General features: G+C 42.5%; 3 protein-coding genes across 5 annotated transcripts in view; 1 reads left to right on the top strand and 2 right to left on the bottom strand.

Moving 5' to 3' along the window:
• col9a1a (collagen, type IX, alpha 1a) overlaps nt 1-1,165 on the bottom strand; it is a 28,730-nt gene extending 27,565 nt beyond the window's left edge. Inside the window, exon 1 of the mRNA XM_061770248.1 lies at nt 1,015-1,165. Coding sequence (XP_061626232.1) covers nt 1,015-1,080 — 66 coding nt within the window. The 5' untranslated portion in view covers nt 1,081-1,165. The remainder of the gene's footprint in view (nt 1-1,014) is intronic.
• An 858-nt stretch (nt 1,166-2,023) lies between these two features.
• On the top strand, nt 2,024-15,890 carry hyls1 (HYLS1 centriolar and ciliogenesis associated). Of its 3 annotated transcripts, XM_061770239.1 has the most exons (12): nt 2,024-2,228; nt 3,624-3,758; nt 6,036-6,137; nt 6,539-6,606; nt 7,374-7,513; nt 7,590-7,645; nt 11,509-11,642; nt 11,734-11,779; nt 12,835-12,889; nt 12,971-13,052; nt 13,135-13,161; nt 14,655-15,890. In XM_061770239.1, exons 2-12 carry the CDS (start codon nt 3,659-3,661, stop codon nt 14,787-14,789), a joined length of 945 nt encoding a protein of 314 aa, XP_061626223.1. In that variant the 5' UTR covers nt 2,024-2,228; nt 3,624-3,658; the 3' UTR covers nt 14,790-15,890. The 3 variants fall into 3 exon arrangements, with proteins under 3 accessions (XP_061626223.1, XP_061626224.1, XP_061626222.1); XM_061770240.1 differs by lacking the exon at nt 2,024-2,228 and having other exon boundaries at nt 3,625-3,758; nt 6,514-6,606; XM_061770238.1 differs by lacking the exons at nt 2,024-2,228; nt 3,624-3,758; nt 6,036-6,137; ... (1 more) ...; nt 7,374-7,513; nt 7,590-7,645 and adding an exon at nt 9,059-11,395.
• mrpl4 (mitochondrial ribosomal protein L4) lies at nt 15,237-21,366 on the bottom strand. Its single transcript, XM_061770270.1, has 9 exons — nt 21,107-21,366; nt 20,299-20,380; nt 20,045-20,216; nt 19,918-19,969; nt 19,119-19,236; nt 18,938-19,044; nt 17,290-17,399; nt 17,072-17,145; nt 15,237-16,064 (listed from the first exon to the last, which is right to left on the bottom strand). Exons 1-9 carry the CDS (start codon nt 21,155-21,157, stop codon nt 15,919-15,921), a joined length of 912 nt encoding a protein of 303 aa, XP_061626254.1. The 5' UTR covers nt 21,158-21,366; the 3' UTR covers nt 15,237-15,918.
• Between the last annotated feature and the right edge of the window lie 86 nt (nt 21,367-21,452).

Here is a 21,452-nt window from a genome sequence, read left to right as displayed (position 1 = left end):
ATGGATTGCGATCATAAAATAAGCATATTGTAACCCTCATTTCTGGAGTAAGACAACGCAATTTGATACAGCAGCACCTCCACGTACACACTACGTTTCAATTAAGTATTGTATGGTTATACGCTTTTCTAGCTTGACATACCGTTCAAAAAAAATAATATCAGCTATACAAGCAAGTCTAATATATTATATTACAGTATATTCGTGATGGGTGTCAGATTTCTACACCACCATGAATGGAGTGCAGTTATGACAGGCGTTTACATGGATTTCATAATAAAATCCATAATAATATAACAATCCAAAATAAAAATAAAAGAGTTAAGAGTTATCTTTAAAAGCATGTCATAATGTACCAACGATTGCAATGTAAACAACAGCAGTATAAAATAATCACCATGGCATTCATTCATCCATTTTCCAACACTTATGAAGGTCATAACCAGCACCGAATAGAATAAGCGTTTCTCACAAGTAGAGTCCTGCAGCAGCAACGATATCTTATTAAAATTTACAAAACCTTTAGCATTATCATTACTTATAAACGTTGAGCCACCTCGCTAACACAGACAAACAAATGTTTACTGTTACTTGGCACAAAATAAGCTCGGCTGATGAACCGTATGCTGCTTCCACCATGTCTCAAAAGCAAGACAACAGCTGCTGTCCCACCTATACGAAACACTGAACTGGCACTGAACACAATCACAAACATACAATTGTTTCGTTACTAGGGAAAATTAACCTTGGATAATGGGACGGATGTTACTTCATCATGCCTCAAGAGAAAGATGACATTTGCTCTCAGACTTGGACCAAAAGTCAAGCCACCTCCTGATCACAAACATAAAATTGAACCACATGCCACTTCCACCATGTCTCAAGACAAAAACATGCTCATCAGATCATACTTAGCCTCCTGCTCTGGTACATTTCTATGCTGAGAATTATAACATCATGGAATTATTTCTCTGTAAAGTTATGATATTAGATATAAGTGGAAATTTGCGTCACCTGAGCGGACGCAATGAGAAGCGCTTGCAGCAGAAGAAACAGCCGGCAGCTCCTGGACAGATCCATGGTCTTCCCGGGACTGACCACCTCGCCACGAGTCCCCTTTTTCCCTGATTTTCCCAGATTACTCGCTAATGGGCTACCTGCTGGACTCGCCCCCCCCCCCCCCCCCCCCCCACCCACGCAGGCCCCCTATTTCTGCCTTCCTTCCTGAATGGCGGCTGAGGGGAGGTCCTGTTTATTCACCTTGCCAGGAAAGGAGGAGGAGGAGGAAGAGGAGTGCGGCAAAAAAATTATTTTATATATATATATTCTAGTGGGTGCGACTGAGCCAATAAATTGGATCCCTGGAATTATACAGGGGCTGCTACCCAGTCAACAAGTTTGTGTTTGAGGGAACCCGACAAATGAGCCCAAAAATGGCAGACTTCCTGTGTCTTTTCAGCATGGGTTCTTAGGACTTTTTTTGTGGGCGTACTCATAATAGACAGGCCTACAAGTTTTCATATTGAAACTGGCTTCACAAGCTGATTTTTATTTTTTTTTTAATATCCAGGGGGGACTGTACTTGGGAGCCAGTTTTTGTCTCAGTTTTTGGGCCTGTATGAGTCAAATTTCACCACACCCAATGACAAAAACGCAACTATTCCATAATTTAGTCTTATCCATCTATCAGGTATATGTGGTTAAAATTTGGTAGCAATTACACAAAATCTTTAGGAAGGGTTTGTCTTGAAGTTAACCCTAGAAAAATAGCCAAAATTATTCTGTCCGGGTTATTTTTGAGTGTCATGTCTGCGATCCCTCACCAAACTAAACGTCTTTAAAATTTGTTGACTTTTTTTAATCAGGGAAAATACTCACAGTAATAAAAGTCAAATTGTAATGAAAATTCAGTTAAGCATGCTGCTAACATTACGAGCCACTAGTAGGCGGTGGAGTGACTGTGAGTTCGCTCACCGACACCACCGCACCGCCGCAGAAGAAGAAGAAAGCGTAGAAGAAGAAGAAGAAGCGTCGTTTTTAAACCCTCATCAACGGTCGTGAGTCGTGACGTGGCTAGTGTGAACGTCGTGTCAAGAAACAAAACAACACTGCAACAACACGTCACTACATAACAATAACAACAGATGAAAACTTGTGTAAAGCGACGCCTCGCCTCGCCTTCAACGTGCTTGTTCGTGGACTTTAATGAACGCGGACGTGCTGCTGGGGTGAGTGAAACAGCAAAAACAAAACCTGTGGCTAACAACAGCTAAGGACTACGTCTAGCGTTACGACGGTCTTTTAAAAAAGTTAAATTGACATTGTACTGACTATGAAGTAAAAGTAATCAAAACAGTCCAAATAGTGGTTAGGCGCGTGTGTTGCTTTTGTAATGTGCACTTAGAGGGCGATTCTCAAGACAGAACATGAATGACACGCTAGTGCGACGCTAAAACAACATATTAAATGAAATGTAAGTATGTTTCTAAAATTTCCAAACCACCTGTTTATCGAAATAGATAGAAATACGAATAAAATGAGCCCTAGTTTGTAATAATCGGATAAGGATTAGGGATTTTATGCCACAAATAGGGCCATATTTTCTTGTCCAGAAATCAGTTTAAATCATTAGGAAATTTGTGACCGAAACCTTTACTCTGTGGTAGAAAAATGCTCATATGTTAGTTATTATTTTTAGAATCGGTTTAATTTGGTTTAGAATTAGAAAAAGTATTTAAAATGATGATATTGAAAGAGGCCACATTGAGATCATTTTATGGCGGCGTCCGCTCGAGCCATCTAATTTTCCGGGCCAAACCGAGAGCAAGTGCAGCGTCAGAATTAGTTCAAACTTCACAGAAAACAAGAATGATAATAGTTCATCAATAATAGTTTTCAATCGTGTACGAATCCTGTGATTTTTGGACACCGAATTCGAGGACCATTTTCGTCTTTGTCAGAACCGCAGAAACGCTTAACTGAATTGAACATTTCGAAACCGAAATGGTAAAGGATTTCCCAACTACATCATTGGAAAAGAACAAGGATTACCTTGTGCGAAACAATGAGAAAACGTAATTTTGGTGAACCTCTGCTAAATCCAAGTGCTGGAAATCTGGCACAGCGAAATGGAAAGAAAATGGCAGTTTTTCTGGATTTAGTTACATAACTAAATATTAGGACGCACGTTCTTGCCTTTCTGGTCTCTTGATGATGGATTCTATTGTCAAAGACGTCTAGCTTCTTTGCCAATAGATAGTCTCAACTCATGATACATGGTACAAAATCTCAACTCATGATACATGGAACAAAGTAGGGAGATACTGTATAGTGTTCTCGCATATAAAAAAATCACTCTGAATCTAGAGAATGCACTTTTGTTTCTTAACAATACCATAAAATATCTGACTGGTCTGCCGGTGTATGTATTATAACATTTGTATTGCCATTGCCTCTCACATGTTTCTAGCTGTACATTAAAAATGTTTGGGATACTTGGCTTTGGGGTGAAAGTTCAGGATGAACCTTAAATGTATACGATAACCTTTAAAAAGACAGTATTTGTATTTGATATATTCACACACATGAAAAGACTACAAAAGGTTGCTGCTGTTGATTTTCAGAATTCCTGCCGGCTGGACTTGTAGGTGACAGTTCCATGGACAAACTGGACTTCTCTGAAGAGGAGATCCAGCAGCAGCTGGAGCTGCTGGGATACACTAACGTCCCCAGACACAAACTGCGAGAGTTCAAACGAGGTGACTCCATGTCTCGTCCAATGACATCCGACATGAGCTGTAGGCACACAGATAGGTTGAGTCATAAGTAGGGTTGGGAATCGAAAACCGATTGGAACCGGGACTAATGTTCCGGTTCTCCCGGAACCGTTCAAATAATAAAAATTCTGTTCCCAGTTTCGATGCCGTGTCCTCTGGACACGAACTGGCACGATGACGTGCTTGTGCCCAATGGCAGCGGTGACAAACAAAAGTGTGTCTTAACTTTGAGCTAAAACGTCACCGTAGCAACTTTACATCACAATGAATTGGGACAAAATTCACATAAACGCTGTCTCACATTATCACAAACACTAACCTTGTGCCTCATCGGTGGGTAGGGAAAGGAACGAGCGTTTTAGAACATTTGGTTCCATCCATTAAAAAAAAAAAAAAATCACTCGTGCCAAAATTCTCAGTTCCGGTGCGTAGCCTTCAAAATAAAAGGCTACAAGCTTAAAACAAGAGGTCAAGTTAAAACTTGCACATGTAAACCATTTGACGTGATGAAACAGAATACTGGGGCAGTTAAATAGAATTGTTAAAATAACTTTTAACAATGCTGTCAGTGAAGTCAACTCTCAGTCAACTGGGTGAGTGAAACAAAATAAAATAGTTAAAACAGTTAAAATAACTATTTTAACAAAGCTATATTTAACTTTTAGCTGAAACATTAATTAATGAATATTAAGTCAATTGGGTTAGTTCCACACACAGTGCCTTTTAGTTCATAGGTTTGATATTGATACTGGTTATAAAGAACCCCCCCATATTCATGATTGTCAAACTTCGACATCATGCGCCGACCACATTAGGGGCAAAAAAGCTTCACAATTTAGTTCACACATTTGTTCTTTGTAGAATATTTGCTTCAGATTGGGGCTCATTTGTAGTAAGAAATTCTGTAGTAAGAGTTCGTCCAAGTATGAGCTCTGGAATGCGTTGCTTCTTAACAAAATGGCCGACTTCCTGTTCGATCTGGGGCATGGGTCCTTGAGACCTTTTGGTGCGTGCGTCCTGTTATGATAGATATGTCCACCCATTTTCATGTCAATTGGTGAAACTGGTGTCGGGGCTATTTTATTCTAATTTTCCAGGCCGCTTTATTTAATTAGTTTTTACAGGCGAATCCCCCAAATAATTGTCAAACTTGGGCACCGTGCTCTGCCCACGTTAGATGGCGTTGACAAAAATGCTTGGCCATTGAGTGTCGGCCATCTGTCCCAGATACCTGCTTCTGATTGGGGCTTATTTGGCTAAATTCCCATGCAGGATTTCATTAAAGGGCTCATATTTTGGCTATTTAGACCTCCTTAGTGTGACTAGTTTTGTGTCCGCTTTGTCCATATTTGGCAAGACCAACCCCTTTCCTCTGATTGGTTGCCTCCTTGTACAACACCTACACACGTTTGTAATGTTGACAGCGCTGGCTCAGGAGGGAAAAAAAGAAAGCAGAGATCTTCGCTAGTGACGTAGATAAGCTCGAGACATTCGAATGACCTGATTTCAGGCCTCTCGGCAGAAAGACCTCTTGGACTCAGGAATGCTCGGACGATTTTAATTCATATTTCACGTTTACTGAGACACCATAGAGACAATATTACATCCCAAATACTCGAAAAAGTTGGTCTGGCAAAATATAGGACCTTTAAAGTACGAGCTCTGGAATTTGCTGCTGCAAACCTAGATGGCCTACTTACTGTTCAATTTTAGGCATGGCTCCATGAGATTTATTCATCCATCCTCTGGAACTAATAAATCACTGCAAACAACCTGCATACAGATAGTGAAGACTGATAGGTTCATTCGTTCATTCGTTCTGACGTGGACACCAAATAACTGATGATCCTGTATACACAACCATGACTAAAAGAGAGGTATAAGTGGAAAACATGGAAATTGAAAGTTTTCTTATAGCCATAGGAAGTATGTGCTGGTGAACATGAGTGCTTCTGTACTTGTTAGGGCTCCTCTCTTCTCCTCCTTTGCCATGGATGCAGATGAGTGGAAACTTGCACGTGAATGTCCCTTACAGCAATAAATCCACTCACAGACACAGGGTTTCTTACTTTGTGGGGGACGCTACTTAAAGAGTTTTGGGACGCCAGGATACACACACTTGCAACAATGAATGCATTTTTGGTCATGTCGAGGCTCCCCAAAAAGGGGATTATTCATCTGACGAGTAGGAAATAGTAGAAAGCCCTAGGTGGCATTTTGTGTGTGTACCTGCACAACTCATGAGAGTTTTGTTGTTAGACCTGGAACAGCTCATTCAAAATGGCGGCCGGCCCAACTTGCCCAGCGCGTCCGCTGATGCCAAGGTGGACCGCAGACCTCCTGCCTTCACCAAAGAGAAAGGTATGTGTGCATGCACACAGAGAGAAACGTGTGCGAGTATAGCTGTGTAACATTTGTGTGTAGTTGTGTAATGTTTGTACCTGTAGCTGTGTATGTGTATAGCTGTGTGACGTTTTCTTTCTTTTTTTTCAGTTGTGACATTTGTGTGTCTGTCTGCCTGCCTGTCTGTGTCTCTATAGCTGTGTAATACATGTGCGTAGCAGCATGATGACATATTTGTGTGTATCTGTTTAACGTTTGTGTGTTTATAGCTGTGTAATGCGTGTGCGTAGCTGTGTGATGCATGTGTTTGTGCGTCGCAGAGCAGCGTGACGTGTGTGTATATAGATAGAGCTGTGTATGAATAGCTGTGTGACTTGTGTGTCTGTCTCTGTAGCCGTGTAACACGTTATGCCTTGCAGTGAGCCCGTGTGACATGGGCACATATGCTGGAAGCTTTTTTCTACACGACGAGCGGCGTAACACACAGGTGAGATGCAGATCTGCCCGCCGCCTGTGAAAGACTGGACATGTTTGTGTCTAAACCCCACTGTTGTGGGGGATGACACCAAATGTTTTCTGCTGAGGGCAACAAACAAAAAAATGGAAGGAAAAGGTGGTTGTGGGCACTTCACCTTGTGTTTTGATTCAAGATTTGTACTACTTTCAGACACCACACACAGAAAAGCAATCAGGTGTATGGTTGGAAAGAGGGGTGAGAGAGGCCATATACACAAAGGTGGAAAACCCAGCGCTTAACAGAGGAGATAGTTTACAATATCACTTATCTCCTACTTACAATGCCGTCCATTCCAAAGAAACTCAATAATTCTGCCTGCAACAAAAAGCGCAGCCTCCTTGACGGTCGGGTCACTCCACGACCACTTTAAAACTGAATGGAATATCAATGAGGGAGTTTCCACCCAACGACAATGGTCTCTCGGCCGCGCGGCTTTCCGGCTCGCCCCCTTTTTTGCATTCCAAAAGATTCCATACGTGGTATGGGGCATGCCTCTCAGTAAATAGTTGAGTTTTCCACATAAATCACTAGCTACTGTGTCCTAACTAAGCCTGAAGCCTCCTCGGATGAGAGGTGAAACGTCTTCTGAGACGGTCCAGTTGCGGTCCATTCAGTGCCCGGCGAATGTTTACACTTTTTACCTCTATTAACATGTGAATAAATTATCGTTCTTGCCTCTATTGATAACGCTTTCGTGTCGTGTCAAATGTGTGTTGATTACTGTGACGCTGTGGCAGGTTCTTAGTCGGCGTGCCAATAAAGATGGACATCTGCAGCAGGACCACGGGGCTGTGCCGGGGAGTTCACACAGTCCCGCAGCTCACATGTTGGTGCCCGACACCCGGGGCAGACATTTCATCAAGAGAAAAGTCCTGAGGTGTGTAATAATAATCATAATAATAGTAGTAATATTTACGTGTGGCTGAAAGCTTTTTTCTTTTGTTGGCGGGCAGGAAGCGTGAAGGACAGTCGCTGGTCTGCGATGAATCCATTTATAGCCAAATTTCTGGTAACTTTTCAACTTTTTTGCATTTTCTGTCTGTAATATGCTGTATTCACTGCTTATTTATAATTTGATAACACAAATATTTACATATATACAACTCTTGTATTAGAGCTCATTGAATTATGCACCTAATAATGTGGCCACTGAGTGAACTGAAATGTATTTGATTATTCATCAAATTAAAAATAGCATATATTTTAGTATTAATTAATATCTAATATAAACTATAATGTTATTGTTAGTAATAGTTACAAATATTTTACAATATATAGTAGACGTTTTACTTTTAATGCATTGTGTAACCAAGTGGCTCCTGAGTGAACAAAATATATTTCAATTTGAAATGTAATTAATCAAATTTGTAATTGAGTTTATCCGAGGACCCGGAGAAAACGGGCACAGGCACGGACGGGGAGCGCATGCAAACTCCACACAGGCGAGGCCGGATTTGAACCCAGGTCCTCAAAACTTGAAGCATATGTGCTAACCAGTTGGGCACCTTGCTGCCTCCCAATAAAAAAAGCTCCTTACAAACATCTCAATCGGAATAAATAGGCTGAATTTCATTCAGTTTCACGGGGGTGAAATATTCCTTTTGCAAACCGATCAGAAGTAAATTTCGTCACGTAAACCGTAATTCTGCGCATGCTCCGTTTTGACGTAAATGCACGGTGACGTGATTGTTGACATACGTCATAAATATTGCCGCTCCCAACCAGAGCTCACAGGCGACGCAGATCTTGTTTTTAACACTTCTAACTTGTTTTTATGAAGCGGTTGTTTGAATACACGTGTAAACACAATGCCAACTACTTTGCTAAATAGACGACGGACGTCCATCTTGATAATGACGTGACGTTCACATCAATTTCCGTATGTCACGCGGCTGTTCCAGTTAAATGTAGTGCACATGTACGCCCAATCGAAATAGCTCACGTCACGTAAACAGTTGACCGGAGCTCTTCAATCGGAATGACAAAAAAATCTCCATGTAAACTCGGCTATAACCCAGCGTGATGGGTTCCCGACGTCTTTAAGGGAGAGCCTGGACATCCTGCAGAGGAAACTCATTTCGGTCACGACCCACAGCTCGTGACAATAGATGAAGGTAGGAACGTAGATCGACCGGTAAATTGAGAGCTTTGCCTTTCGGCTTAGCTCCTCCTTTGCCACGAATCCAAGACGGACCGATGCAGCATCCGCCTCGCTGGAGACGCTGCCCCGAGCCGCCTGTCGCTCTCCCGCTCCATTCTTCCAAAATACTTGAACTCCTCCACATGGGGCAAGATCTCATTCTTGACCTGGTGAGGGCACGCCACCATTTCCCGACTGAGGACCACGGTCTTGGATTTGGAGGTGCTGAGTCTCATCCCAACCGTGTCAAACTCTGTTCCAAACCGCTCCAGTGAGAGTTGAAGATCGCAACTTGATTCAAATGCAGAGAATGGAACACTGTGGTCACCGAACCCAACCCCCGCAACGCCTCTACCGCGCCTAGAAATTCTCCATAAAGGTTATGAACAGAATCGATGATGAAGGGCAGCCTTGGCGGAGTCTAACCCTCACGAGAAACGAATCTTACTCTGCAATATATTTGTATGAACTAATTAATTCATATTAACTCTATGAACTGTATTAAAATACACAAAATACACTGTATTAAAATACACAAATTATAAAAAATGTTAATCACATTTGTATTTGAATATTACTTACATGTAAATATTTATATATCAATTACATTATTGACATCTAGGTTTGAAATACAAAAGTAAGTTTTTAATAAAATGTATAATATGTTTTGATCATTTGATTGACTTATTACTTGTGTAAAGTTGTAAGCAGACCCATGAAACTCTACTAGTGGTCTTCGGGTGGCGCCACAGTCCTCCATGCTGAAAGCCGCCTCAGCTAATCAGCTTATTTGCGTCTTAAGAGCTCCCAAAAAGGTCCGCCTCCACCTCTTCCTCTTGGCCACTGTGCAAGAGGACGCCATGTACCGAATGTGCCAGGACGAGAGCTCTATTAGCTCCTCTTTTTGGTTCAGCGAGGAGGAGCAAGGGACCGATGATGACAGTCCGAAGGTCCACACTGGAGAAGATGCCAGCGACGAAGACACCGGTACTGATGAAGATGACAGTTCGGAGGTCCAAACTGGAGAAGATGCCAGTGACAAAGTCACCCGTACCGACGATGATGACAGTCCGAAGGTCCAACCTGGAGAAAATGCCAGCGAAGAAGATGCCACCGGTGAAGACACCGGAAGTGACGAAGATGACCGAAGTGACGAAGATGGTGAGAGCAACAAAGACGGCCGCAGTGACATCACCTCCGGGATGACATCTGGTTACGGCACCTTCAGACTGGAAGATCAGCATGTAGGAGAAGAGCAGGACAGTTGTGGAGAAGGTTACCAGATGAGATATGATAAAGAGGATGCCGGCTCACGGGACAGCTTTTATGATGACGCCACACAAGAGTCAGAAGACGACGAAGCGGACGGTTCTGGCTTCAACGTTCCTCATGAAGACCAGAAGAGACCAGAGAGCCAGCAGCCTCACTGGGATCTAAACGGTGACACCAAGATTGAAGATGACTGGAAGAAACCAGAGGAGTACCACCAGTCTTACTGTGGTCTCCACCCTGACACCAGGAGTAATGATGATCAGAAGAAACCAGAGGTAGCTCACCAGTCTCTCTGTGATCTGCACCCTGACACCACGAGTGAAGATATTCCTCCTGAAGACGAGGAGAAACCAGAGAAGTCTCCCTATGATCTCCAGCCTGACAGCAAGAGTGAAGATGACAAGAAGAAACCAGAGAACCAGGCGACTTACTGTGATCTCCTTGACGCCAGGATAGATGTTACTCATGATGATGAGAAAAAAACAGAGGAAGGCCACCAGTCTCTCTGTGATCTCCACCCTGACACCACAAGTAAAGATATTCCTCCTGAAGACAAGGAGAAACCAGAGAAGTCTCACTATGATCTCCAGCCTGACACCAGCAGTGAAGATGACAAGAAGAATCCAGAGAATCAGCGGACTCACTGTGATCTCCACCCTGACATCAGGAGTAAAGATGTTCTTCATGAAGACAGGAGGAACCACCAGTTTCGGTATGATCTCTACACTGACACCATAAAAGACTGCCTTTTTCATGAAGATGAGAAGATGAGATATCTGAAACCAGAGAAGAAGCAGTCTCACTGTGATCTCTACCGTGACCACAGGAATGAAGCTATTCCTCATGAAGATGAGGAGAATCCAGAGAAGTCTCACCATGATCTCCACCCTGTCATCAGGAGTGAAGAAATGAAACTAGAGAACAAACTCCATGAGCGCCACTCTGACATCAGAGGTGAGGATGTTCCTCGTGAAGACGAGAACCACCAGTATATCCCTGAGCTCCACCCAGAAAGCAGAAAAGATAATCGTGTCCCTTATGAAGAAAAGATGAAACACAGGAAACCAGAAAGGAACCACCATCCTCACTTTGATTTCTACCCTGGCACCACAAGTGATGATGAGACAGGTGGAAATCAACATGTGCGGGATGAGGCGTTCCTATTGGACCAGGATGAAGCGGTGGCCGCTCTTCTGCTTGGTGAGGGCGAAGAACGCATCGGGAAGTGGGACAAAAACTCTCGCCGCCACGATGCAGAAGAAGAGTCCTGCAACAAGGGCGCCAAGTTTGTTGACTTAGGTGCAGACTTTTTCAACTTGGAGTTGGACGGAAACGTCAGACGCCAGGGTACATGACATATGCGACGTGCCGTCATACGCTCTTTGATGGACGTGATCGCCGGCCAATCCAAGCTTTTCGATTGCCTTGGTGATGTCAAATTGTGTGCTGATGTTCCACAGATTGCTCCACTTTCCTGCAGGATCGTCTGTCTGCGCTACGCTTACACGAGGCGGAAAATGACAAAGCCAGTGTCCTGAGCGATGACATGGAGGGAGTCTCCCTCAGCACCTTTGGATCCTTCGTCACGCACTCGGTACGTTTTTTTTTCCTACTATGTATGAAATCGTTGAGTGCTTGCTTACACAGTGAGCTAAAAGATGTTGCATGCTGTTGTTTGGTTGCAGACACGAACAAGTAGCGAAAGTGACTTCCGCACGAAACCCAAATCCTGTAAGTCCACTGCTAATTTTATCTCGGAAAAAAAAACAAATAAAATCAGGTTGTGAACTGGATGAGTTATTAGAAGCTTTTATTCAATTTAAGATACTTAATTGCACAGTGCTACTTGAAAGTATGTGAACCCTTTGAACAGTTTGGATGTTTCTGTTGTTTGAAAAAGACCTTTTATCAGTTGCATGTATATGTTTAGTGGGACTTGTTTAAGTAGCCCCAAAACTACTTTTACGCTAGTCGCAGGCCACTTGCGCGTGGAGCCGTCCAACTAGCCATCGGCTCGCTGCGTGGGCCACCACAACAGAGACACCAGCCCAAAGAACACTCAATGATTGCATGCTTTTTTATTTGATTTACAATGATGCATTTTTCACATTGTAGGCATAGCTTGATGACTAACCGCACAATGTAGTTATGCTAGAAATAGGCCAAGCTATTCTTACAAAGTAACTCGCAATACCGGCGAATAGTGACGGCGCTTCTTAGTTATATATTGCCAGAAAATATATGCCCCAGCCAGCTTTAGTCACTGGGCTAGTTTTTAGGTAGCTAAAATCAAGATTTAGTTCCAGTTTTGACGTATAGGGGTGGTCCATTTTTGCACTCAGCACATCTCCTTAGTGCTAAAACGGGGCCAAGTCCTATTTCCAAGGTGGGAGCGCCCATGAAATCGGGCTTTATCTCCTGCAAAATCATCCAAGAAAGTGAGGTGGAAAAATTGATAGAAGACTCAGAAGTAGTGCTTTAGCTTGGGTGCTATTGTTAGTTTCAGTTAATCTGGGTGGAAATATTGATATTGAAAATTGAGTAGCCATGACATTCATGGGAGGAAGCCTCTGTTCTCCAAAAAAATAACAACAACAAAGCTGCCTGTTTCAACTTTGGCATAGAGACTTGGACAAGAAGAGAAGTGAGATGACGCAAATGGTCCCGTTGACTCCCAGTTACTGGTGTACACAAAGAACACAAAGAATGTGGACTTTTTTTAGGCAATGTGAAACAAGTGAGGGAGTCTCTTTCATATTCAGAAGTTATCACCTGTGTCGTTTTAGTCATCCGACCGGTCATGACGCAGCAGACCTTCAAGAAGGATGACCCGGTGGCCAAGTGAGACCTTGGACTCATTGTGGACTTCTGCTACCTCCACGTGGTCCTAAAGTAAAGACCAGACACTTTGTTGCTCTGCAGGTATTTCCATTACAAGCAGCTGTGGGATGGGGTCAGCATCCCTGGAGAGCGAGACCACCGGGAACTTCGCTGGGAAATCAGGGTAGGGGTGTTTTTTGTTTTTACTTCTTTTTCGACAGCACTTCCCGAGTGAGTTTGTCACGAGTGTTTCCATGTGATTGCAGGAGCGACTCGCGTACCAGCCGCCGGCTGTAAGTAAAAAGCCACCTTTCACATTGCGGACACCCACAAACGCCGTGGTTCTTGACCCAGAGGTCCATGAGCATGTGCTTAAAACTAAGTGCAAGAAATTATTTGACATCTTTTTAAGAAAGTACATACTGTATATATGGGGGACTGCCACCACAATAGAACAAACCTGTTAAATCAATGACTCTTCCCTATCTTAGCTTTGGGGCAATTAAAAGCTCTAATAAGATTGTGACATCACAAATCTGATATCCCCAAATGAAGAAACAAATGTTTTATTTGAAGAACAAAAGGCATATATTACAAGAAGTCACCCCCCTTTTTTGAAAATTTTTTTCCCCCCAGAATAAAATATCATATTATAAGAATAAAGATGTATAGTGAACCCTTGTATGTTTGCAGTTGGGCATTCCCAAATTCCCCTATTTGCGTGTTTTTGCTGCATTGGTGCTCCGATCAAAGCCACGTTTTATATAAAAATATTGCCTTGGTGGTGTCTTGGTACCAGCACCTACAATCCTGCTCACCATTATTGGCACCCATGACGTTTAAGTACTAAATGCTGAATATCTCCTGAAGAAAGTCAATCAAAGGAAACATTTTTCTAGTGAGAAATTGTTTGATACAAAAGAGCTCATGATAAATATTTTATGGACAGATGAAACAAAAATAGAGCGTTTTAGCAATGCACACAAGCATTATGCTTACCGACGGCACAATGAAGCCTTTCAGAAAAAGAACACCCTGCCAACAGTCAAGCATGGTGGAGGATCCATAATGGTGTGGGGCTGCTTTGTTACATCTGGTGCTGGAGGCCTTGACTCTTTCACTGGTGTCATGCAATGCGAAAATTGAAATCAAGATACTTTAGAGCAAAATATTACGGAGGGGTGCCAAATATTGATTATTACAAAATCGAAGTTGAAAAAAACTGTTTTCTTTGTTAAATTACTTTGGAGCTCCAGTTAAAAGATCCTGATGATATAAATTTAACACATTTCCATTTGTTTCTGAAGATGATATCCAGGTTATGCAAAAAATGAAGGGTTGCCAATAATAGTGAGCACTACTCTAGCTTGGTGATGTGCTTCATTTAATCAGGCTATAGCCGCCATCTGGTGGCAGCGATAGGTAATTACAAACCTTTTGGGGTCATCAGCAACTGGAGTTTCATTCACTCTTCAATTTCCCTGTTAAACTCTTAACTTTGTCATATAAAATTACTTTATCATGGAAAAATTGCTTATTCTTGTAAGATAACCACTTTTTATCCCGACAAACACTTTGTTCTTTTCTTTAAAAAATTATATGAATTCATGTAATGTTTTTTATTTTTCAAAAAAGGGTTACACATGGTAGTTGTTTAGTTGCTGTAATGATTACATTGGGATCCTTGTAAGAGTTCCTCCCTGGACCCAAAAAGTTTGTGAACCCCTGAACGAAATTGTGGGATGGAGAAAAGAATCTGACGGCTGACAACTGTTTTTTGTTGCAGCCCAAAGCTCGCAGGAGTTACGTGGCCAACAGCTACGTGATTCCGACGGAAAAGAAGCGATCGGCTCTGCGGTGGGAGGTCCGCAACCGCATGGCGCACCCCGAGCTACCTCACAAGTTCACGTACCGCTTTTAAGGACCTTTTCCAATAGCTTTAATTAATTTTAGTGACAACATGCAGCAACACAAGCAAAGGAAAGAACAGGAAATTGCGTCGAACGAAGATGATACAGGACATGGAGTCCCACTTCAGAAGTTCACATATCGATAATGGGACCTTTTAAAGTCTTTTTTTGCTTTTTTATTTTTATTTTTGTGAGAAAAAGCAGGAACAGGAAGTGAGGTGACAAATCAAGGCAACAATGCGCTGCAACAGTAACATAGACAAGATGCAGGACATTTAGTCGTACATCAAGTGGAGGACCCTTTTTTATGCCCTTTTGCTTGTTTTTTGGTTTGCAGGAATAAGAATGGCGGTAACAGGACAGAAAACGAAATATAAAGCAGGAACAGGAAGTAAGGTGATCTCATGCAGGTTCCACACCATCCAGGAAAAGAGTCCTATTTCAATAATTTAATCATCTATTGTCGGACTTGTTGACGGCTTTAATGCTTGTTTTTCTTTTTGCTATTACAACTCGCAGTAACAAGCACAAAGGTAAGAACAGGATGTGCCGGTAACAAAATATTAGAACAAAGTGAGGTGATTAAATGCTGGAACAAGAGTTCACGTAATGATTTCAGGGGCTTGTAACATTCCTTAGCTTTTTGGTGACAAACAGGAACAAGCATAAAGGCTAGAACAGAATGTGAGATGACAAAAAGACAAGAAAAAAAATGACAAGCAGGAATAGAAGTAACATGCAGGAACATGAATATGGAGGACATGGAGTCCTACCGCATGAGCCCCTTTCACAATGTTCAGTGTTATTTTTTGTTATTCAAGTGACAAGCAGGAACAGAATATTAGATGACAAAGTGAGCTGAGAACACGTTCAAGTTCACATATCCATTTTAAGCCCTTTTCGCATCTTTAAGGTTATTTTTTTGACAAACAAGAACGCTCTAGACTTCGAAGTTCACACACTGATTTGGGGGTCTTTACGTTTGTCTTTTAAGTGATGATAAAGCGTAGTTGACGAAACAGGAACAAGAACATGCAGGAAAATTAAGTCAATTTTTGGCCTTCATGTGTTTGAGCTTGTTTTGTTCACAAATAAAACATTTGTTATTGTCATTGTGACATTTATTATTCAAACATGCATTTAGGGGAAGTCAGCATAGGGCAATTTAAAAGGGTAGAGCGGCGTATAGCGTTGGTCGTGCCAAAGCAGTTTGTCCTCCAGGAAGCGCAGCGTCTCCAGCGTGAGGACTATGCCTTCGTGCTTCAGAAGGCTGTGCACGTTCAGACCTTTGCAAACACAGGACCAACACAAACTACTTAGTGTTGACGTTCAATTGAGGTGACAACAAATGTAAGAACATGACAAATGTTGGGACGGGGGTTCAGGGGACGGAGTCAAGAACATACAGAAGTAAGGTGATGAGCAGGAACCGGAACCAAGGCAAAAATGTGGGAACAGCAAGTGGATTGATGACTCATAGGAACAGGGTGCAAGGAAGTGACAGTGTTCAGGGACAGGAACGGCAGAAACGGGTAGGGACAAGAAGTGAATTGCTAACGCACAGGAACACGGTTGTGAGGTGACACCATACTAACAGGGTATACGATGACATGCAGGAACAAGAACTGAGGCATAAACATGTAGGATAGAGAGAAGTCGATAATTTTTCTTCCCCCCAGGGCCGATAACCGGTATTTGGAGTGGATATTCATTTGCTGTAAAAGGGAAATATTGGTGTCACATTTTTGAACAATACAAACTGCAACACTACGTTTATATGCCTTCGAGCAGATTTGCAACATGTTAAAAGTTGTTTTTTTCTTAGCCAATAGACACCTTTGTTTAAAAATTCTAAGAAAAGCTGCAGGTAGCTACCAGGCTCAGCAGCATTAAGGCTTAAACAACTAAATAGCCCCTAAGGTTTTCTACAGTGAATAAGGTTTTGCTAAATTTAAATAACACATTTTAATCTTTCACTTTAAGTTCAAACAAAAACAAAAAGTGGAGGGAGTTCTCTGGCTTACCCACATCTCTCAAAGATAACTAAAATTGCAAAGAAATAAATTGAGTCGTTTCCTGAAGTTTACCCAGTTTTAAATTGGCCATTGGATTTAAAAATAATAATAATAATCGGCACGGCCAATTCTCCATCCCTATTGTAGGAGAAACGAGTGAATAAATAAGACATAGCAATTACGCGAGGCGACAACAAGCAGGAACAAGAATGCAGGTAAGATTGTTAAAAGTGAAGTGCCTACATGCAGGAACAAGAGTTGTATGCAGGATAACTCACCGAGGGCTGGAATTAGGTTGACGGTCTTGAGAGTGGCCGTGGCCTTCAGGATGTTGTCGGGAAAGTTGTCATCACTGAAGAAACCCACACAGGAACATTACAAGGACGTCAGAGGAACAAGAATATCAATATCGGAAGAATGCCAAAAGACTGTCAAAGGAACGAGATCACAATGACAACATCGCAAGAATGTCAGTTCAAATCAAAACGGGACTTACACGTCGACAATGAGCAGCGACTCCTCCCAGTCTTTGAGTCTGATGGCATCCAGCAGGTCACGAGAGTCCGGACTCCGGATGTCGAGCGAGTCTACGACATGAAGAAAACCCTTGACAGACAGACGGACACCAGAGAACATTCATTCATTTTCCATACCACTTATCCTCACTAGGGTCGCGGGTGTGCTGGAGACCATCCCAGCTAACTACGGGCGAGAGGTGAGGTTACACCTTGAACTGGTTGCCAGCCAGTCGCAGGGCGCACATAAACAAACAATCACTCGCAGTCACATTCATACCTATGGGCAAATTAAGAGCCTTCAATTAACCTACCATGCATGTTTTTGGGATGTGGGAGGAAACCAGCGTACCTGGAGGAAACCCACGCAGGCACAGGGAGAACATGCAAACTCCGCACAGGCGAGGCCGGATTTGAACTCAGAACTGTGAGGCAGATGTGCTAACCAGTCGCTCACTGTGCCGCATGCAGCTTTAATTCTGACTATTAAATCACATTTCTTCTACTCCATTATTTTCTTTCCTATTAAGTGATGACTTAAAAATAAAAAACCCAGACACCTTTCTCTGATGTCAAAACATCTTTGACAGAGTTGCGTTTTAAATATGATGTACAGAGAGTTCAAACTGAAACAGGACCGAATTTTAACACGAATAATGCACTCTTATAGAAACCTTATAAACCTATACTGTAATTTCTTGTGTATAATGTGCATTTTTTCTATTAAAAAAATCAATAGGGCACATTTTACATGGGTATAAAGAAAATAAAAAAAATTCTTTCACATTGTATAAATGTATACCAGTACCAGGGTTGTGAAAAAAGGTGTACTTTAATTCCAATATGTCGAAAATATTGTTAAAAATGTATATATTATTACGGTAAATTTTCAACGCTCACCTGAGAATCATGACATCCTTGCGGGTCCATATTGATTAAAAAAAAAAAATCAAAAATATTACTGATTTTGTTCTGATATTTTCAGATCGGAAATGGGACATAAAAAAAAAAAAAAGATGTCCACACAAATTTAGGTGATGATTGGTCGTAGTTTAGTGACATTAAGCAATGCTAAGCTTTTTTACATTTCAAGCGTGGAGTGTCCCGACATGGGGGATTACAAAAAAATAATAATAATTTATGTTAGCACATGAACGCAGCAGAATATTTCTTTGAAAAACCTACTCAAATCTGGATAATACTTCGTTTTGAGTATATGGATAGCAGGAATCAATGGTGTGCATTATACAAAGGTAGAAGGGTTTTCCTGATTTTTGGCCGTGTGGACTACAATTGAAAGCATATCGTACAAGAGAAATTGCAGTACGATTCCAAATGTTGCGTCTTCACGGCCATATGAGAGGATGGAGAAGAATGTCATTTACGTAGAATAACGTTCTGTCAACCACACAGTCATCATACCATCCAAACTCGGTAAGCAAATACATTTTGGTAGCAAAACACTGATCATGTATATAGAATTAAAGATGTTACGTCTTACCGGACATGAAAGGATGGATGTTAAAAATGAACATTCACAAAAAGGCTAATATCGGCCCAAATTCTGATCTTTTCTGATGATCTACAACACGGCTTTAATTGTGATCAATTTTGATCGGCGTGCCCTACCTGGGCCACCTTGGAGCTCAGGGCCACCTTGAGCCCCAGGACGCGCACCTTCATAGGCAGCATGTAGTAGTAGCTGGTGGGTCCCCGGGGGCCATGGGAGACGCCCCCTGATGACAACACACCACATCAGAACCACAACACAACTGAAAATGTGTGCTCCAGACCCAAAATGTGGGCTCACCTCCCCTCCACAGGGGTGAGCGTATGCTGCCATGGCGAGCGCGGCCCCCTCCCTTCTGGTTCCACGGTTTGCGGCCGCCACCACGCACCTCAGACCTCACCTTGGTGTTGGCGTGACTCTATGACACACACACACACACACACACGTTCAGAACAGGAATTAAAACCACAACATACAGCAAGTGAGGTGAAGACGTAAGAACAGTAAATAAGACTTAAACTAGCAGGAACAGGAAATGAGCTGGGACCACACAGGAACAGGAAGCGAGGTGATAACAGGAATACAAAATGAGACTACTACACACAGGAACAGAAAGTTAGCCGGGACCATGCAGGAACGGGAAGTGAGCTGGTATCATGTAGGAACAGGAAGAGAGCAAGCGCCATGCAGATACAAAACAATTAGCTGAGACCACACAGGGACAGGAAGTGAGCTGGGACCACATAGGGCTGGGCGATAACTCAATGTGTATCGCGATGGACACGTGATCAATAATATAAAATACATTCAAAAAAATGTTCGATAGAAACAAATCTGGAAAAAAACTTCACCGCCTACAGGACGCATATTGACTAATATGAAATACTTATATGGTGATAGACTTCTCAGCCATATCACCCAGCCCTACCACACAGGAACAGAAAGTTTGTTAAGACCATGCAGGAACAGGAAGTGAGCTCAGCCCATGCAGGAGCAAGGAAGTCAGTGAAAATGTATGACTAGAAAAAGAAAGGACAAGACGCAGACATAGAACGTGTGATGGGACTACGCAGGAACAAGGAGTGAGGTAACAGCTTACGATGCGTTTGTAGTTCCTCTGCCACACTTCTACGCTGTGCAGGATGTCCAGCCTTGACAGGAACAAACACTTTCAGCTCAAAATTGTTGCACTTTAGCGTTTGGCGTCACGGCGAGCCGGCCGTTACCTGGGAGGGACGGCGAAGACGTCTGGATGGAGCTCGGCCAGGCCCAACGGGTCGCCGCCCCGTCCCTCTAAAGCGTCCACCCATAGCCGCACAGCACTCCGGTGGGCAGGGACGTCGGCGTCACAAGACCTCAGTAGGGGCAGCGGGGAGTCCGGGGGGGGTGGCGGGCGCCCTGAGGGAGGAAATAACATTCGGAAACATTCAGCGTCCATTCGTGAGACATACGTTCAGAATGGGCAAGGGTTTGGACTCACTGGTTCTGGGCGGATCTCGCAGTTTGGCGGGAAGCAGCAAGTTGGGTGGAAGAACGTTTTCACCGACCAGTGACGACGCACACTTGAAACGACAACATCATTTACACAATGAAACTGTGGTTTTCAAACCAGGTGTAGCGTATATTGGTTTAAATAAAAATGTAATTAATTTGGAAAAAGACACCAAGGAAGGTCAACGCCTACGTTCACTTCCGGGTTAGTCCGATTTACGCTTTAACGTTAAAATCCAACTAATTTCGTCTCGTAAAGGGGAACTGCGTCACTTTTTACATGTATAAAATTTAGGAGAGAGCGACGACAAACCTTTTATCAGTCTCATAATATCAAGGTTGCTACATTTTATGAAATACGAGTTCTAGAAGACAGAGGCTTACTTAAACTCAAAACACACACAAAACGCAACTAAGAGTATTAGTATCACTGGAAATAATAATGAAAGAAAATGATGCTTATATCACTGGAATCGTCTTTAAAAGATCTGTCTTATGTAAATTATTACATCCATCCATCCATTCTCTGTACCGCTTATCCTCACTAGGGTCATACTTAAGTAAATTTATTAAATGTAAAATTTAACACACACCTACTGTAAGGGGTCCTCTGAACCAAAAATTGTTAAGGGGTACCCACAACACGAATATGTAAAACAAAACTACAAAAAAAAATGTAATTTTTTTTTTTATAATTATCTGCACACAGGCTCAATGCAAATACGATGATCAATATGTTTAAATCGTGTCACCTTAATATAGCGACAGGCAGAGTAGCGACATAGGTGCTAACTCACCCGTTTCGCGGCTCCTCTTTCGCACAGCAGCAGAGAAAAACGCAAAAACATTTTGGGAGGTGTTTGAGTTCATAACAAAACGAGGTGAACGAGTGTCGCTCGGAACGTCCGCGTGAAGGGAAGTCGAGCCCGGTCGGACCAGTGGTGCCCTCTTGAATAGATATCGTAGATGGTTATTCAGTTCTTCGCCTTATGGCGCCTGTCAATATGCCCTACAGTGCTGGTTGGTCGCGCTTTGTTGTCGCATCTCCTGGCGAGTCGCATCAATATGACGTTATAGATGCTATCTCGCGAGAACCTGTTGATAAAAACGAACTTTCAACTCCTTTGTGCGCGTCATATTTCG

The sequence above is a fragment of the Phyllopteryx taeniolatus genome, chromosome 4 (genome assembly GCF_024500385.1).
Source record: "Phyllopteryx taeniolatus isolate TA_2022b chromosome 4, UOR_Ptae_1.2, whole genome shotgun sequence".
Taxonomy (NCBI): Eukaryota; Metazoa; Chordata; class Actinopteri; order Syngnathiformes; family Syngnathidae; genus Phyllopteryx; species Phyllopteryx taeniolatus.
Note: the sequence above shows the minus strand (reverse complement) of the source record. Positions and strands in the feature narration are given on the sequence as shown.

Excerpts from the sequence above, each read along its gene's own strand:
- hyls1 (XM_061770238.1), top strand. The coding sequence starts at position 9,535 with ATGCTGAAAGCCGCCTCAGCTAATCAGCTTATTTGCGTCTTAAGAGCT. Across the intron at positions 12,890-12,970 it reads AAGGATGACCCGGTGGCCAA|GTATTTCCATTACAAGCAGC; the intron begins GTGAGACCTTGG and ends GTTGCTCTGCAG. Across the intron at positions 13,053-13,134 it reads AACTTCGCTGGGAAATCAGG|GAGCGACTCGCGTACCAGCC; the intron begins GTAGGGGTGTTT and ends ATGTGATTGCAG.
- mrpl4 (XM_061770270.1), bottom strand. The coding sequence starts at position 21,157 with ATGTTTTTGCGTTTTTCTCTGCTGCTGTGCGAAAGAGGAGCCGCGAAA. Across the intron at positions 20,217-20,298 it reads GCGAGATCCGCCCAGAACCA|GGCGCCCGCCACCCCCCCCG; the intron begins GTGAGTCCAAAC and ends TTCCTCCCTCAG. Across the intron at positions 19,045-19,118 it reads CTCACCCCTGTGGAGGGGAG|GGGGCGTCTCCCATGGCCCC; the intron begins GTGAGCCCACAT and ends TGTTGTCATCAG.